We start from the raw sequence: 19557 nt of genomic DNA, 5'->3' as shown, positions 1-19557 counted from the left end.
CAATCACTCCCCGACTCAGCCTCACCCCAAAGTCCTCGGCTCAAATGTCTCTTGTTTACACTAGGCTCCCTGACCACGTGATGTAAGATGACCTTCCTGAGTTACTGTGCACCACCTATGTCTTCCCCTAACTACCGATGATCCCAGCCTGAAACTATGCTGTGTGTACATGTGCATACGTGTGTGTGAATGTGCCTGTTCCTGTTCAGTTCAGCTTCACAAGGAAGATGCCTTGGGAAGGAGAGACCTAACTCCTTGAGATCAAGGATTTTTGTTTTGCTTATGGCTCAGCACCCTGAGTGGCCTCTGGCTAGGACACACATCCAGTAGGTGTGTGCTGAATGAATAAATATGTTGACGTGAAGGCAAACCTTACCTGTCAGAATGGATGACTGTTCCTGATTTGGGGTCGATGACATGGACAATGACTCCACGGTGACCCCAGCTCCTTTCAAAAAAATAGCCTCCCTCTTCCAGGCCACCAGGGTGAAGAGTCTTGTTCAGAAACGTCCAAGAGAGCTTCTTCTGTCCATGCAACTCAAGGGTACCTCCTCTGTCGACACCAATGTACTTGAGGCCAAAGTAGGGGTCTAGCTGAATGCCATCATCAGCCCTGTGAGAGAAAACGGCTCTCTGTGGTTGGCCAACATCTCTGTTTAGTGGCTGCTGAGCCCAGAGGGGATGGCACTGCTGCTGACTCCCACTGTGGCCACCGTAGAACCAATCACACCCGGTGACCGCCCAAGATCAGTGGACATAGCATGAGCAGCCAAGACAATCCCAAGCCGAAACAAAATGAGTCCAACAGGCCAAGCAGAAATACTCATCAATAGTCAACATGTTGGCACTTCTTTCCAGGTCTAAGTGCATTATATTTGGTCCATATCAGACGTGGAATCACCTGGACAACTACTGCATACCCTGTGTATTCTTGGCTACCACTTCTGAGAACTCTCAATTGCTTGGTGATGGAGCACAGCCAGAGGCAAATACTGCCTGGAATTTTTCTTTATCTTGTCCATCAGAGCCTATTAATAAACATTCACAGAGACTCCCTGAGCCATGACATGATTAGAAAGCAGCTAAAAGGCTGGCAGGGGTTTTTGTAACTTAAGTCCAGACCTGAGCCACAGTAAATAAAATACCTCGTGTACCTCTCCAACTCACCCAAATTGCCAGTGCCTGTCTTGCTCGTGATTGTGATCGGGCAGGATGTAATGATAATTCCTTTCTTGCACTAAAGGCTTGCTGTCTCACCTTCCTCTCTTCTATGGACAATCTCCCCCGCATCAGATCCAAGGGTGGCATGGTACCTGCAGTAGCGTGGGGACCGTCTACCCACCTTCCATACAGAACGATGCTGAAATTGCCCTGGAAAGGGCAGAGGGCACTCCCAGCATGCAGCTCTCCTCCGCTGTCAATCAGGATGTGCCGGGTACGCAAAACAATGGCCTCATCTTGGTCTTTAATGACTAGCTTTCCTGAAGAGGTAGGAATGGAGTGAGGTTGAAGAACACAAGTGTTAGTGATGAGATTCTAGCAGAGAGACGGGCAGACCTCCTGAGCCCCCATCTCCTCCAGGCAGGCAAGAAGGCCTCCTTCATGCACGTCTATGTTTGCTATCATGCTTATGCACGTCTATGTTTGCTATGCTTATGCACGTCTATGTTTGCTATGCTTATGAAGCTCACTTTCCTCTGTCTTGGGATGGGTAAATATTGCCTGCTTGGTTTGCTCCTTCACTGTGTGCCCTGCCTTCAATGAGTAAGCATCTGAAAGTCAGATAAGCAGAACTGCTCAGAGCACCAATAAGGAGTTTCCTCTATAAATGCTTCTTTCATTAAGATTGGACTCTGACAAGGCATTCCTTAAGTGCTCAGAGTTGATGGTTATCTCCAACAACCAGATGCTCTGACCTGAGCTCCAAGCATGTGACATTTGTTTTGTCCATCTAAAGTTATGGCAACCTGCATCTATCTGCTGGGCTCAGAGGCAGCAGACCAGAGAGATGGGACGGGGAGTATTGGGGGAAGGAGATTGTCTTACCTCCCTCTGAGATGCGGATGGAGTAGACCGTGGCAGAAGAGGCGAGCAACAGTGCTCTGCCCTGGCCTATATACACATAGTGTGCTGGATCATGGCCAGGATTCCAGGGCTGCAACTCAGGCCACTGATCAGGGCACTCAGCTGACCCTGCCAAGCACAGAGAGGTGTCACTGCCACCATCCACCAGCCTCCCCAGCAAGGATGGCACAGATCATGGGGTGGGAGGAGCTATCATGCACTTTCATGGCTCTGGCCTCCTCCCTGCTAGAGCTAAAAGCAGGGCCTTAGAGAGAAAAGAGAACCCCTGACATAGGAGGCCTGGGATTTATCCCACGCGCATCATTAGTTCATCACTCATTTTCAGTGAACTTCCTTCTTCTGGGCTCAGTTTTTCCCTTTATCAAATGAAGGGTAGACCAGATGACTCCTCAAGATATTCCAGGATTTAAAGTTAGATAGTGATATACCTAGATTATTTGTATTCCAAGGCATCCTTTCCCCTGGAAAGAATGTTTGAAAAGTTGGCAAAGTCCTTTCCCCTTCTGCATGAGAATTTGACTTTTAGTTAATTTGCTCTCCCTGTTTCCCTGGAAACCTGAGAAAGATGGTATTATATAAACGGTGCTACCAAGCAACATTAATTATAACAAAAGTGACCCCTGATTAGTCAGTGGCATCTAAACCAGGAACTATGAGGCACAGTGGTAAAGAATCTGCCTACCAATGCAGGAGATACAAGAAATGCATGTTCAGTCTCTGGGTTGGGAAGATCCCCTGGGGGAGGAAATGACAACCCACTTCAGTCTTCTTGCCTGGAGAATCCCATGGACAGAAGAGCCTGGCAGGCTACAGTCGAGGGGGCTGTGAAGAGTCATGACTGAGTGACTGTGCACACACACAGTTATTATATTTATAACGATCCTGCTGGAGACGTCTTACTATGGGCTTCCCTGAGTGAAGGGACTCTGATAACTGGGCACATCCCACATGGCAACCCTGAAAGTTACATCTATGGAGTTGCTATACGAGACACTGGCTCTGATGGGGCAATTCCATACATGTCCAATGATGGCCTTGTTTCCTCTCACCTAAGGAGCTGTTATCTGGGAAACCAAAGAAGATAACTTCTGGGAGGCTTGTGGGATGTTACTAAGACCACTCCCATGAAAGAGGAGTGCCTGATGAAACACCAATGGCAGGTGGTGTTTCTGTCCTAAACCCTTCAAAGTTAGCCTGATGCTCAGCATGGCCTGCAGGATTCCCTGGTGGCTCAGCAGTAAAGAAGCTGCCTGCAATGCAGGAGACATGCATTCGACCCCTGGGTCCAGAAGATTCCCTGGAGGAAGGGCGTGGCAACTCAGTCCAGTATTCTTGCTTGGAGAATCCCATGGACAGAGGAGCCTGGCAGGCTACAGTCCATAAAGTCATAAAGAGTCGGACTCGACTGAAGGAAGTGAGCACACACGCATAAGCACGGTCTGTGGTAGCCTCGTGAGGCTGGATGTTTAGCTGAACTCAAAGCGCCCGTGGTGGGTGTTGCACTGCAAATAGAAGCACTGGGAGGAGTCCCTCCTTCCACTGCTCAGGAGGATCTACACCCCAGTGGGGTACCGTGTACAGTGAGCAGAGAAGGCTGTCTCAGAAACAGGGAGACTCTCCCTGGACAGCAGGGGAAAGCCCAAAGGGAAAGCGATCAGAAGAGGCCACAGGCAAAAGATGAGAATGCTTGTTCAGTGAACAAGCCTCAATGTACTCTTTTTTTCCTCTCACTAGGAATTAAGTTGTGAGCCTGAAACAGTAGATTTTTAAATAACTGGGGAGGGGATGGAGGAGCGGGAAGGTGCGTGTGCATGCTAAGTCACTTCGGTCTCGTCAGACTGCCACCCCATGGAATGCAGCCCACCAGGCTCCCCTGTCCACGGGATTCTTCAGGCAAGAATGCTGGAATGGGTTGCCATTCTCTTCTCCAGGGGATCTTACCGACCCAGGGATCGAACCTGGGTCTCCTGCATCGCAGGCAGATTCTTTACTGTCTGAACTACCAGGGAAGCCCATGATCTTATGCACTGTATCTTTTTATTTTTCAGATTTTATTTTATCTTTTTACTTTACAATATTGTATTGGTTTTGCCATACATCAACATGAATCTGCCATGGGTTCTTAATGCACCAGATCTTATGGCAAATCAGAAAGGGAACATGAAGGTCAGGTGGCTCCCAGACAGCAGGCTGGCTGGCAATTGTGTGTTTTTGTCTGTTCCACCCCACCCTGAGTGTTTGATAAATTTTCAGTTGGTTGCCATCCTTTAACAAGTAGAGAGCTTTTATACAAAAGTCTGTATTTCTGGCTTCTCTTAAAAATTCAATAGACCCTGAAATAGGTGCCCCCCTTTTCCCATGTGGGGGCCATTGGCCAGGACTGAAAAGGGTGAGTTCCTTAACGGCGGCCTGCATTCTGCAGGTGACCACATCTCTACCTGGCCAGCGTCACTGCTCTGCATCATGTGCCTGGCTCCTGTAGACACTGAATTTGAAATCCCAAAGGCTGCCTGATGAAACCAAAGCACAGGATAAGACCTGCCCAGGGTCATTGAGTTAGCAGGGTCAGGCCAGAACCCCGTGGCCCTGCCCCTGCCCCAAGGCTCCTGCTCCTGGCCCCCAGCCTCTTGCTTCCAGAAGTGGCTGCACCTTCTTTGTTGACACAAAGGCCCAGATACTATGGCTTACCTGTGGATGCGGCACCAGGAAAGTGGGCCAGGATGAACCAACCAATGGTCAGCATTACCCTTAAGGAGACGTCCGTCCTGTGAGCAGCTCCCATCCTGGCAGAGTGCTCCCTGAAACAGGAGCACACCAAGTCAGACCTGCAAGCTTACCAGGCTGGAGTCAGTATGTGGGGCAGACACACACAGAGACACACAGGGCATGTGCACACACAGAGGCCATGCCAGCACGGGCACCCTCCAGCCGGCCAGTGCTGAGTCCTCAGCTGCCATGACTCAGGATTGGGCAGATCGGGGCATGCTAGCCCTGTCATCAACTTCCTGCCTGTGTCCTGCAGCTCAGAGACCCAGTGACAGATGGAATTTCATCCTTGGTGCTTGAGCTCGCTACCCTCCAGAACAAAGCTTTATTTTTCCTTCTTCTTAAGTTAAAAAACAGAGAAAACCAAAAACCACTCCCACTGAATATATGCTAGAAAATAGATGCCATTAACTTCCTGTGTGATCGCAGCTGATTTGATTAACCTCTCTGGGATTCAGTTTCCTAATCTGAAAAATGAGGCTGTGGACTAGCTGATTTCTAATGTTGAGAGTCCCTTGGACTGCAAGGAGATCCAACCAGTTCATCCTAAAGGTAATCAGTCCTAAATATTCATTGGAAGGACTGATGCTGAAGCTGAAATTCCAATATTCTGGCCACCTGGTGCGAAGAACTGACTCATTGGAAAAGACCCTGATACTGGGAAAGATTGAAGGCAGGAGGAGAAGGGGACAACAGAGGATGAGATGGTTGGATGGCATCACCAACTCAAGGGACGTGAGTTTGAGTAAACTCCAGGAGCTGATGATAGGGGAAGCCTGGGAAGCCTGGCATGCTGCAGTCCATGGGGTCGCAGAGTTGGACATGACTGAGTGACTGAACTGAACTGACTGAATGTTAGTCTGTGCTTCTAAAACAAGTCTTGATGATAATATTGAGATCTTAAATAGGATGCCTGTGTATTATAAACCCTTTTAATATTACCCATCCAAGAGGAAGGCAGGGCAGAGATAGTTAATTGTCCCCTAATATCCATTTTCCTTGGAAAAGAATCCCTGTGTTTTATCTGGGCACGCAGCCACCTAGAATAAAGGCTACCTTCCTCAGTCTCTGGAATTGTTTTAGCCAATATGGCAAAAGTACAGTGTATGAATTCCAGGATATGTCCTCACAGAAGGTGGGAAGCCTTTCTCCATGCCCCCCACCCCTTCCTGCTGGCTGGAATATGGATATGATGGCTAGATCTTTAGCAGCTATCTTTGGCCACGTAGGTAGTTGGAGCCATGTGCTGAAGATGGTAAAGTAGAGAGTAAGAAACCAGGCTCCGACCCCATGGAGAATTGAAACAGCCCTAGACTCTGGATTTATTTTTCTGTGTGACAGAATTAAATTAATTTTGTTTCATTTCTATTTTATGAAAGTCACTTTTTTTTTCCCTTTTACTCAGACAGAAGCTGACTGTGGGAATTTGTCTAGGTAATCCTCAAGACAGGAGCTTTAAAAAAAAAAAAAGATGCCTGATGTCCCTTTCAGAATATAACACTCTTGGAGAAAGATCTCTGTCCTCGGGTACTCTGTTGCACACTAGAGTATGTAAACGAGGCTGGGAGAGCAGCCTGCTCCGGCTCCCCTGCCCATGTCCTCAGATCCTCCCCAGAGCCTGAAAACAAACAGATATTCTCCTACATGGAGGAATGGGCCAGATATCTTTCATGCCACACAGGCTCCTGCCTCTGAACCAGCTCAGGGATAAATCTGATCATCCCTGACTTCCCAGGTCCAGGTGAAGTGCTTTGTGTGAGTTCAGTGAGTCGGAGAAGGCAGGAGGGTCTGAAACAGAACGCCCTGGCCTTGTGCCTGGTCCCTCCCACACAGGTGCGCTGGGGAGGCTGGGGAGGGAGGCACAATGCTCTCAGCATCAATGTCCACGGTGTCCTGGCGGGCACCGTGCCTGGCCCTGGCCTGACCTGGAGAGAACAACAGGACCCATTCTAGTCGTCTCAACAGAGCCGCTGGAGTGGGGCATCGAATGGTGCCTTTCTCCCCATGGCCCCCAGAAAAGGAGTGTCTGTTTACACGCTCTTCGCAAGAGAAAGAAGGGGACGCTGGGGACAGGACTGTCTTGTGGTCCTCAGGGAAAGTCAGGGCCCAGCTCTCGAGCTTCCATCTTTTCAGCAAAACCAGAACTGACTTGTTCTTTGCTGCTAAGAAGCCCCAAGCCATCCTGGGGCTTCATGAACCTCAACTTCGGGCCATGAGCTAGGAGAGGAATGTGGCCAGCACTGAGCAGGGAGATGTCTGGGGGATGGGAGGCAATCTGGGTGTGGGCACTCCTCCAACCTTAACTGCTGGGTGACCCTCATGTGCTTCTCTGGGCCTTGACTCCCCATATGCAGAGTGGAAGGTTGGGATACAGGGACTTGTGGCCCTGACACCTTCTGATTACAGCCTAGGTCATTTCAGAGACAAAAATTGTCAGTTTCAGGATGAATGTAAAAACAATTCCACCTGGCAGGATAATGCTCAAAATCTTTCTCCTAACATGAAACAGATCTGCTGTGTCTGAGGCACTGGAGGCAGAGAGAACTGCACCCCCCTGCCTCAAAGAGCTCATGAACCCACATTGCCCGGGGAGGGGTGGGTGGGTCCTCCGGGCTTTTGTGCCCCCCGAGTGGCTTCCAGGGCCATGAGCACAGAAACATGGAGAAAGGTCCTCTTGATATGCATCCCAAATGTTCTCAAATTTCACTTGGGACTTCTCCCCCAGGGGAGGAGGACAGCTTTTCCACTTGGCCACTGAAAGCTCTCTGGCAGTGGGAACTGGACTCAGCTTCTCCAGCTGGCAAGATATGGTCTGGAAACGGTGCCCAGCCGCAGAAGGCCTGGGAAGCACGCAAGTTGGCTAACAATGCTAGAAGCTTCCTTGGGGAGCTGCTGGCTGGAGCCTGGCTGGGTCCTGCTGGTTGTGAGCTGGCCCCTTCCTTGCAGGGCACGGTGAGCCCCTCGGGTAGAGTCGTGTGCAGGAGGAATGACTGGAACTCCAGGACACTTTGCTTCACAAGGCTTCACAACAACAAGCTAAAGTTTTCCAGAAGCTCGGCACCCCCACTCCATCCAGCTGTAGCTCTGAGTGTCTGCCAGGCTTCCCAGGAACTCAGAGGGGCAGGGCGTCGTCTGCCCCTGGCTGTCTCTGCCTCTCCTCGCTGCCATCACACAGCCGGGGTGGGGGCTCTGCTCTTCCTCCAGCTGCCCTGGGGTAGTAGAAGCCATCACCTGAAGGAGAAGAGGAGCACAGGGTTATTCAAGCCTTCACCGAGGCCCCTGAACCCCCAGAGGAGCAGCATTAGCAGGTCCACGCCCCACAGCATCCCCGCCCCCAGGGGGAGGCGGGCCCTTGCTGCCTGCAGAGCCTGCAGCCTGCAGAAGCCAAACCCTCTTCAGGGATTACCAGGAAGAGAGGGGGGAGAAGGAGGTGGGGTAGGCTCAGTGTACGCGCTGAGGGGTGGGGAGTGGGAGAGAGTGTGTGTGGGCTGTGTGGTAGGGCTGCAGGGGGACCCGGAAGCTGCTTTGGGCAGTGGGACAGCACAGGGATGGCCGTCACTCTGTCACATCTGCAACAAGGCAAGTCCCATTTGCCACAAACCTAGGCTCGGCTCAGAGCAGCAGGACACTGTGGGGACCTGGAGCACAGGCCCCAGAGGCCTCCAGGCCAGCCCTGCAGCTCAACATCAGGAAAACCAGTTGACCACTCAGGCCTTGCTTTTTTTAACCTGTAAAACTGAAATAATGCCTCTTAAACTCCAAGGTCATTTTGATCCTCGCTTGAAGATCAAACGAGAGGCTCTATAGAGGATGATAAAGCTCTGGGCCTGACCTGTGGTCAGTATGCAAGTTGTGGGAGCTGCTGGTATGAAGGATGCTTGCTACCAAGGGAGAAAGCCTGGGAGATGAACTCTGAGAACCTGGTCTGATCCAGCTCTCAACAGCCACTTGACCTTAGACAAGTCATTCAACCTCTCTGGGCCTTAGCTGTCTCATTTTTAAAATGGGAACAATAATAGTACCCATAACCAGGAGGGTTTCCCTGGTGGTTCAGATGGTAAACTATCTGCCTGCAATGCAGGAGACTGGATTTGATCCCTGGATTGGGAAGATCCCCTGGAGAAGGAAACGGTAACCTGCTCCAGCATTCTTGCCTGGAGAATCCCATGGACAGAGGAGCCTGGTGGCTACAGTCCATGGTGTCACAAAGAGTCAGACATGACTTAGCATCTAAACTACCACCACCACCAAGCGACTTGCCAGTTAGCATCAGGCTCACAGAGTGTAGGAGCTGACGGGATCAGAGACCTTTTCCAGTTAGCCGTTGGCTGTGCATCTGAACCATGTGGAGAATTTGTTAAAATGTGGATTCTCATTCCATGGGTTTGGGGTGGGATCTGATTCTGCATTTCCAACCAGCTCCCAAGTGAGGCTGCCTCTGCTGTTGGGCTGTGGGCCATGCTTTGAGTAGCAGGGATCTCGTGCAGTCCCACCCTCCCATTTTACAGGTGAGTAAACTGAGACCTACAGTGCAGAAGATTGTTGCGTATAATCAGGAGCAGTAAATGGATCAGAGAATTGCCATCTGACTCCAAATTATGGGGCACACGCCACCTTCCCGGCCACCCTGCTTGTTTGGGTGGAAACGGAGAGGCAAGACTGGGCACGTTTCTGGTTCAGCCCCTGTTTCAGCTGGGGCATTGCTTGCAGTTACAGTTTGGATAGTAAACACTTGCCTCAGGAACCCTTTATACTTCCATAAAGTCTTAAAATTATCTTCCCCAAACAAAATACCTCCTCTGAGAGGGGAAATCCCCAGTGGGGGGCCACCTGCAGAGCCAAGGAGGAGAGTGTCATGTGAGGAGAGAACTTCACCATCACAGATTACTGTCACCCCCAAGAATATCTGAACAAATCCTGTCGGGTCCTCTCATCTCATCACCAAATCGGCCACAGTGGGTGGTAGCGTCAAAGCCTTCCACCATCACAGCAGGTAGGAAGGCAGGTCTGTAGCCAGTCTCCCCTCCTGTTCATGTAACACATATGGTCTATGCATCCCACAAGTGGGCACTGCACTGGTCCTGGCGGAAAAGGAAGTGCAATCCCTGCCCCCACAGGGATCCTGAGGTCCCATTACCCTCTGCATCAGGCACCGCAGTCTAAATGATGAGCCTGACTCTTCTGCCAACCAGATGTTCCCTAATGAAGAGTTCCTCGATGACTTATTGGAGATTAAACACTGGAGTAAACAACTGGGCCACACTGACATACCTAACTTGCCCTTTGGTTTAGAGCTAGGCTGTCCAGTACACTAGCCGCAAGTCATGTGTGGCTATGGACATTTAAATTAAAATCAGATACAGTTAAGGCTCAGTTCCTCGGTCACACTAGGCACTTTTAAGAGTTTGATCACCACTGGTAGCTAGTGGCTACTGAGAGGTAAAGAATCTGCCAGCTACTGCAGGAGACGCAGGATATGGGGGTTTGATCCCTGGGTCAGGAAGATCCCCTGGAGGAGCAAATGGCAACCCTGGGGGAAAAACGCAAATATGACCTAGTGGACGCCCCACCCTGGGCTCTGGGCAAAAGTTCTGCCTGGACAATGTGAAGTGTGGCAGACATGGCAGGCCAGAGTCTTGGGTTCTGAAATAGCTTTCTTTTTTTTTTTGAAATAGCTTTCTTATTGGACAAAGCACGAGGGACTTCCCTATTAGTCCAGTGGTTAAGAATCTGCCTTTCAGTGCAGGGGGTGCGGGTTTAGTCCTTGGTTGGGGAATTAAGATCTCACACATGCAACTAAGAGTTCTCATGTCACAACTTAAGACCCTGAGTGCCAACCAAGACCCAGCACAGCCAAATAAGCAATTTTTTTTTTTTTTAAGATTGTTGGCGAGGTAGGGGAGACGGCTGCCTCCTCTGAGACCCAGGAGGAGGAAGTCCTTTAGGTTGGTAGTTTGGTTCATGTTTTATTTCACAAGGGCTTGGCTTATGGCTCAGATTCAAGCAAAACAGAGTTCCCAAAAGGGAAGAGGAGGGAAACAAAAATAAATAAATAAAAGATGACTTATTGACACTTCCCAGTATTAAATTACCACTCTTCTGAAAGTTTCCATGGATGAAGACACAACATCTGTGGGGTGACGGGGTCTTTTGGGAAGGTGGCAAAGGTGGAGAAGGAAATAGTACTCAAAGCAGATCTGTGCGGGACTCCCCTGGGGGTCCAGTGGCTAAGTTTCCCCACTCCCAATGCAGGGAGCCTGGGTTGGATCCCTGGTCCAGGAACTAGATCCCACATGCCACAACTCAGAGTTCACATGCTGCAACTAAAGATTCTGCATGCTGCAACTAAGACCTAGTGCAGCCAAATAAATATTAAAAAAAAAAAAAGAAGAAGAAGAAAGCAGACTTGCTCTTGGCCCCAGACTGTTACACCAGCTTCCTGTGACCCCTGATGGACTCGAGCATGCTCTGTTAATTCCTTGACTAAAATGTTTTTCTCTACCACCATGCTTCCAGATGCCACACTTGACCTTTGGAGATTGGCAGTTTAAGATTCCCTGTCTACCTCCCCTAGGGAATTCGCCCCTGGCCCTAAAGTCTATAGCAATTGCTTCTTCCTCTTCATCCACAGCTTACTGATCAAACCTTTCTTCAAATTCTCTCATTCTATCTTTGGAGCACCTCAATGTCTTCCACACTGGGCTACAAGCTCCTGAAAGGTGGCCACTACACAAACCCATTTTTCTTTCCTACAACCCAGCACACAGTGGCTGCCCAATGGACACGGACAATGAGCAAATGCATTTACCCAGGATTGCTGGAGGAACAACCCACTTGGCGGTTTGCCTGCTCTGTGACTTTGGGCTCTGTGTCCAATGCTCTCTGAAAAAAACAGGTGGGAGTGCTGAAGCAGAAACTGGAGGCACTGAACAAGCCAATATGTTTTAAAATTATAACTCTTTTTCAAAACATCCTTTTAAGGCTTGCCCTCAATTGAGGAAAAAAAGAGTAACTTCCCTGTTAAAACTGGTTTTCTTTTTTTAAAACTTTTTTATTTTGTATTGGAGTATAGCTGATTAAGGTCTTCCCAGGTGGTGTTAGTGGTGAAAGAACTCGCCTGCCAATGCCGGAGACTTGAGAGACACAGGTTCAGTCCCCGGTTTAGGAAGATCCCCTGGAGGAGGGCATGGCAACCCACTTCATTATTCTTGCCTGAAGAATCCCATGGACAGAGGAGCCTGGTGGGCAACATTCTACGGGGCTACAAAGAATCAGACATGACTGAAGCGACATGCATAGCTGACTAACCATGTTGTGATAGTTTTCGGTGGACAGCAAAGGGACTCAGCCATACGTATACATGTATGCATTCTCCCCCAGACCCCCCTCTCGCCCAGGCTGCCATATGACATTGGGCAGAGTTCCCTGTGCTCTACAGCAGGTCCTTGTTGGTTAAACCTGGTTTTAACCCTACGATTATGGAGGAAGAGAGGAAGTCACATTACTGATATGGGTGCTTCTCCCAAGACTCACCAAGTCCAAGGCCAGCCTGCCTCTGCCACTGCCTGAGGTACCCAGAGGCTTGCAGCCAAGGATCCTGGCTCCTTCCAGCAAACCCAGAACTCTCTGGAGAGGGCAGTGCCTACTCTAAACATAACCCAGGACTTCCTTGGTGGTCTGGCGGTTAAGACTCCAGGCTGCCACTGCAGGGGGTATGGGTTCCATCCCTGGTCGGGGAAGTAAGATCCCGCAGGCCATGTGGCATGGCCAAAAGATTAAAAAACATAAATAAATAACCCAAGTGTCCTGGTGTACACGTGTGGGGAGAAAGCACCCTGCTAGGCCAGCTAGGCCCTCGTCTACCTTGTCCCTTTGGCCCCAACACTGAGTCTGCAGGGCGCATAATGCTTTCTGCCATGACAAGACTGGTCTCCCAGGAGCCTCCCAAGGTTGCCCTTCCCTGCCACCGGGCATCTATCCGGTCTTACCAGTTCATCAGACGGGGCCACAGATAGGCAATCCCCACCTGGAAAGACAGGGTGCATTCCGCCAGCCCACCCTAGCCTCCTCAGCCTCTTTCGTGTCCTCATACATCAGTAGATACATCAGTAGATGCAAGTAGGTTTGAGGGGACAGGTCAGTGTAACTTAGTTGCTAAGTCGTGCCTGACTCTTTTGCAACCCCATGGACTGTTGCCTGCCAGTCCATGGGATTGCCCAGACAAGAATACTGGAATATGCTGCCATTTCCTTCTCCAGGGGATCTTCCTGACCCAAGGATTGAACCCTTGTCTCCTGCATTGGCAGGTGGATTCTTTACCAGTAGAGCCACCTGGGAAGCCACGAACTGCCACATCAAGGGCAAGTTGAGCTGGGTCCCAACTCTGGCTTTGCAGGTCACAAACCACAGAAGGCACAGTAGTGCCACCAGCTGACTCTCCTCTCCTTGCCAAAGGAAAGCTCATCAGGGAGCCTGGGATGCTGCCTGGCTGTGGGGCTTTGGTCCTTTGCACCCTGTCCCAGGCAAACGCCCCGAGGTACAGCCATCAGAGCCCTGTGCACCCCCTAGGCTGGCAGCTGGAAAGTCAGGTAGTGCTCAGAGCAGCCTGATCACAGAGTCCAGCGACCCTCAAAGGGGATCCTCTCCCAGGACAGAGTCAGAACATGGAGCTGCCTGTGTCAGACCGCGGGCTCCACACCTTCCCAGTGGGTGGTGGCCACTGTCCTAGCTGGATAAGTGATTGCAGCCACAAACACTTTGTCTGCTGTGTTTTTTAACTTAAAATACTAGCATCAGCAGTTGGTGTGGCACTTCTCCTGACCTGCAGTTGCCCCATAGGTGTGCCCACTTGAGCCTGAGACTCCAGAAGGATTCTTGTGAAAATGCCCCAGCCCCAGCCCCACCACCACCACCTCCTGGGATATCTGCTGGCCCCCTCCTATCCATCCGCCACAGGGAGACGTGTTGGCTCGATCCCACAAATACCTTTGTTTCAAAGAGCAGAAAATCCATGCTAAATAAGGGGGAGGGTGCAGCCCGCGCCGAGGTCCGGCAGAGACAAACAGAGCGTGAGACCTGAAGCACCTTCGGAGTGACGTTCAGGAGTCTGGACTTTACCCTGAAAGCTGGGGTCGGGGGCAGGGGACACTGGCAGAGCAGAGGAGCCAGGGGAACACAAGTATTTTATAACGATGCTGCTGGCTGGGATGGAGGGGAGGGATGGGCGAGAATCAGAGTGCTGCTCAGAGGACTCTGTTGGAGTTGGATGAATCCAACACATATTTATTGAGGGCCTCCTGTATGCTGGTTCTAGACACTGGACTACAGAGGAAACTACTCAGGAAAAGACCCTGCCCTGGGTTAGGTTAGAGCTTAGTCTACTGAGGGTGGGTGGGAGCAGAGAAAGAATAAAGAGCAAATAAGAGCATCTTGTATCTGTTTGATGGTGTCAAGAGCCATAGAGAAAAGTCAAGCAGATGAGGTGGGGAGAAGCTGCTAATTTATGTGGATGGTTAGGGACTTTCTCACTGAGAAGGTGACACCTGAAGGAAGGGACAGCACAGGGGCTCTGGAAGGAATCCAGGCAGAGGGACCCACCAGGGGGATGGTGCTGGGTGGAGCATGAGGTCAGGAGCTGGAGCTGGAGGATGGTGGGAGACCACACACCTAGGACAGAGACGATGCCTCTAGTCACAGCAGGGCCCACCTGGCTCAGCGCTTCATCAATTATCCAATCAGGTGGGGCTGGCTTAAAAATGACCTGCTGTATAGGGACCCCTTCATGAATCACAACTTTGTTGTGGCAAAGGGGCTTGTGTAACTCAGGGAAGCTAGAAGCCATGCTGTGCAGAGCCACCCAAGAAGGACGGATCACAGTGAAGAGTTCTGACAAAACATGGTCCACGGGAGGAGGAAATGGCAACCCACTCCAGCAGTCTTGCCTGGAGAACCCATGGACAGTATGATAACACAAAAAAATATGACACCAGAAGATGAATTCCCCTCAAGTCAGAAGGTGTCCAATATACTACTGGGGAGGAGTGAAGGCAATTACTAATAGCTTCAGAAACAATGAAGCGGCTGGGCCAAAGCAGAAACAGTGCCTATGTGTGGATGTGTCTGGTGGTGAGAGTCAAGTCTGATACTGTAAAGAAATAATATTGCATAGGAACCTGGAACGTTAGGTCCATGAATGAAGGTAAAGATTGAGGGCGGGAGGAGAAGGGGGTGACAGAGGATGAGATGGGTAAATAGCATCACTGACTCAATGGACATGAATTTGAGCAGACTCCAGGAGACAGTGGAGGACAGAGGAGTCTTGTGGACTATAGTCCATGGGGTGACAAGGAGTTGGAGATGACTGAGTGATGAACAACAACCACTAACCCCTAAAGGGAACTGCATCTTCCCTCACTCTCAGTCCCTGTGGTTCAAGCGGGGCCGATTCAGTCACCCTGGTTCCCTAGGTAGACATGTGACCCAGCCTGGCAAATGAACATGCTCAGCTCCCTGGCTGTTGTGATTGGTTCAGGGGTGGTCACATGACCTGAGACAAAGAACTAATGGGAAGGCTGGTTCTCATCCTACCGTGGCTGAGAAGCTTGGAACTGCTGGAGCCATCCTGGCTCCAGTGCAGGGAGAGCCTGCCTGTCAATGAAGCTTGTACAGAGCAGGCAGAACCTAGCCCTGGACAGAGACAGCACTTGAGCACCCAGATCCAACTCTGCCTGAAGCTAGTGCTGTCCCCGGACTTCTCAGCTACCTGAGCCAATAAAGTTCCTTTTTGGTTAAGCCAGCTTGAGCTGTGTCTCTGACATTTGCTATGGAAAAACAATCCTAAGGAGCCCAAAGGGGAGGGCAAGATGAAGGTTGATTCTTACAAGTCTCTTTGCTCTCATAAAATGTCCATTTTCATCGACGAGGCCTCAAATGAGTTTTCTGGGAAAAGAGATTTCCTTTCTCCAACTGTGCATGTCCTCCCCCGTAAACCTGTGTGTCCCTAGGAAGGGTGACTCACATTAGGAAAAAAGATAGTCACTGCCACCACCATGGTCCAGGGCTTCTCTGTAGGATTCCACAAGAACCACCTAGCAGCCTGCTCCCCACCCCCACCCCAGTCCATCACCCGCAGACCAGCCAGTGAGCCAAAGCATGACATGTTTTGGTGTAAAACCCTCTAATGGCTCTGATTGAACGTAGGATGAAGTCCAAACTCCTCGTCCAGCCCCACACAGCCTAGCCTCCTCATCAACATGCTCTCACACCAGGCTCCATGCCTGCCCCCATGGCCACTTCATCATTTCCTCTGAAGATGCCAAGCTTCCTTCCTGCCCCAGGACTTTTTTGCATGCAATCCGTGGAATGCTATCCTCCATTCCACTAATCCTCGGGTCTCAGTTAAAGCCCAGATGGAGTCAGCCAGGAGGGCAGACTACAAAGACCCTGAGTTAATCTCCTCTCATGGGCACACCAGAATCACAACTATTTGCAGAACAACAATTGATGGAAACCTCTGCCCTTTTCTTAAAATTAACTTTCCCTGGAGCATACTTGCTTTACAGTGTTGCATTAGTGTAGCTGTGGATCAGCTACATGTATGCATAATCCCCTCTTTTTGGATTTCCTTCCCATTTAAGTCACCAGAGCACTGAGAAGAGTTCCCCGCGCTGTACAGTAGGTTCTCATTGTTGTGGTTTAGTTGCTAGGTGTGTCCAGCCCTTTGTAATCCTATGGACTATAGCCCGCCAGGGCTATCTCTGTCTATGTGATTTTCCAGGCAAGAATCCTGGAGTGGGTTGCTATGCCCTCCTCTAGGACATCTTCCCAACCCAGGGATGGAACCCACATCTCTTGCTTCGCAGGCAGATTCTTCACCACTATGCTACCGGGGAAGCCCAATATTTAGTGGCCCATTAGGGCCACCAGACTAAGGACAAGGGAGGTGGGCTGTGAAAGTTTCCACAAAGGGCCAGGGGCCCTGAGGGCTGATGTGCGGCCCACAGGGGAGCCCCTAGGTTTGGACACAACAAGAGGCCAATGTGCTGGCACCTGCTGTGTCTGGAAGCCAGGCTGGAATGTCCTGAGGCAGGGCCTGGCCGCAGTTCAGAGAGCACAGCCTTTCTCCGGCTCCTGTTCTCAGGCTCACACAAACCCAGGAAGGGCAGAGACGGGGAATGTTTGCACAGCCGATAGGCCTTCTCCACTCCTCTCTCTGCCCGCCAGATCGGAGTCGAGGGAGCATGCTTGGTTTTGGTTCAAGTTTGGGCCAGAGTCCTCCTTTGATCTGAGGGCTTGTCTCTCCCTCGGTTATTTATTTGTAGAAACTGCTCTGGTTTCCTATGACTTCAAATACACATAAGGGAGCTGACGCCAGGCGGAGTCCCAGCCCAGGTCTGTTTTACTGCCCCATGTGTCACTGAGTCCTCATGCCTGGGATTGGTTACCTGTATTCCTATATACAGGTGTGATCCAACCTCCAGGCTAGGAAACAAAAGCCTGTGATCTTGGGGCGGGGGGGGGGGGGGGAGTGGGCTCCGATAAACCTGATGTGGAGAAATGACTAGAGATCAGCAGTCCTGGGAGAACTTGGGCAAGGCTTCTCTGGGCCTCTGGTTTTGTTTTTTTTTTTTTCTGTAAAGGAAGAGCCAGGGAGATGTGTATTTTTGTGCTTATTCAGAACTGGGTCCCAGATGAGAGCTGTGACAGTGGTGAATAATGATGGAAAAATGGTGGATGGTGCCTGCTGGGAGGAGCTCTAGGACAAGCTCTGAGCTCTGGGGACCCCCTCTGCTTCACCACTAGGGGACCCCAGGGCTCCACATCATTGCGTCTCCCCAACACTACTATGAAAAATTTCAAACACAGCCACGTTGCAAGAATTTCACAGCAAACAGCAACATACCCGCGACCTAAATGCTACTAGGAAGATGCTGCTCTGTTTGCCTCACCAAGTAGCTATCCATTCATCATCTCTCTATCCATTCATCATCTCTCTATCCATTCAGCATCTCTCTATCCATTCAGCATCTCTCTATCCATTCAGCAAATCAGTCTCTTATCATTCATTCTTATCATTATTTTTCATTTTTTTTTCCATTTTTATTCTTTTTCATTCAGATCAGCTTATTTTTTAAATTGAATTACTTTTTATTGAAGGATTATTGCTTTACAGAATTTTGTTTTCTGTCAAACCTCAGCATGAATTAAGCCATAAGTATACATACATCCCCTCCCTTTTGAACCTCCCGCCCATCTACCTCCCCATCCCACCCCTCTAGATTGACACAGAGCCCTTGCTTAATTTTTCTGAGCCATATAGCAAATTCCATTGGCTATCTATTTTACATGTGGTAAGTAAGTTTCCATGTTATTCTTTCCATACATCTCATCCTCTCCTCTCCTCCCCTCTCCCCGTGTTCATGTCTGTTCTCTGTCTGTTTCTCCATTGCTGCCCTGTAAATAAACTCTTCAGTACCATTTTTCTAGATTCTGTATATACGTGCTAGAATATGATATTTATCTTTCTCTTTCTGACTTCCTTCACTCTGTATAATAGGTTCTAGGCTCATCCACATCATTACAACTGACTCAAATGCATTCTTTTTTACAGCTAAGTAATACTCCAAGAAATCAACCTTTTATAGTTTCGTTTCATTTCAGTGCAAATTGTAAGCACTGGTACACTACCCATCAACTGCTTCAGCATGCAGTTAGTTAATTATAAAGCTCAATATTTATCTACTGTTTTTAATCTTTTGAGGTAACGTTTATACCTAATGAAGCACACAAACCTTAAGTGTAGGTTTGCTGAGTTTTGACAAATGCAGATACCCGCATCACCCAAGCACCTGCTAAGGTACAGAACATTACCATTCCCCTAGAAAGTTCTCTTGTGCCTTGTCCAAGTTAATTCCCTTTCGCAAGAGGCAACCGCTGCTCTAGCAGAGAAATATCAGAACCCAACCACAGATTTGTTTTGCCTGTTCTAGAAGACCATATAAAACGAATTATCCAAGATGCAGTCTTTCAGGTGAACCTTTTTTTCCAACACCTCTGGGGTTCATTCACACTGTTACATGAATCTATAGTTCAGTTCTTATGACTGCTGAAAGCATTAGTTGTTCAGTTGTGTCTGACTCTCTGCGACCCCATGGACTGTTCCCTGCCAGGTTTCCCTGTCCATGAGATTTCCCAGGCAAGAATACTGGAATGGGTTGCCATTCCCTTCTCCAGGGGATCTTCTCAATCCAACCATTGAACCCAGGTCTCCTGAACTGCACGCAGATTCTTTACTGTCTGAGCCACAAGGGAAGGCTTACCATCCACTAAGGGACTCTGAAATTCTGGGAAATTTCTGTGGTTTCTTTTTAACCTTGGAGTGGCTTAAGAATATTTTATGATAGTATCTTGTGGATTATTTTCTCTTCTTCCCGTTTTCCCCTTTCCCATTCAAATGCTCTCTGCTCAGTGCTCTAGGCTAAGATTCCTTTCCAGCACACAAGGCTGTTAGCCCCTCCTATCTAAAGGAGGTTTTGAGAGAATTAAGACAGAGAATGTACACAAAGAGCTTCGGCAAGCCCCTGCTCTTCACTTAGCATGCTGTAAAATCTACCCTCCATTCCTAGCTGTGCTCTCAGAAAGGGCAGAACAGTGACTGATTCATATCTGCTGAAAACAGCGGACACTCTTTCAGACGGAATGGTTCTG

At 49.6% G+C, this 19557-nt stretch overlaps 1 protein-coding gene across 1 annotated transcript in view; it reads right to left on the bottom strand.

Moving 5' to 3' along the window:
• Positions 1-19557, bottom strand: part of CEMIP (cell migration inducing hyaluronan binding protein) — a 160225-nt gene that overhangs the window by 63446 nt on the left and 77222 nt on the right. Inside the window, 4 exon segments of the mRNA XM_018066296.1 lie at positions 377-613; positions 1343-1481; positions 2047-2193; positions 4774-4883. Coding sequence (XP_017921785.1) covers positions 377-613; positions 1343-1481; positions 2047-2193; positions 4774-4867 — 617 coding nt within the window. The 5' untranslated portion in view covers positions 4868-4883.

This window comes from Capra hircus, chromosome 21 (genome assembly GCF_001704415.2).
Source record: "Capra hircus breed San Clemente chromosome 21, ASM170441v1, whole genome shotgun sequence".
Taxonomy (NCBI): Eukaryota; Metazoa; Chordata; class Mammalia; order Artiodactyla; family Bovidae; genus Capra; species Capra hircus.
The sequence above is the reverse complement of the archived record's forward strand: the minus strand, read 5'-3'. Positions and strand labels throughout refer to the sequence as shown.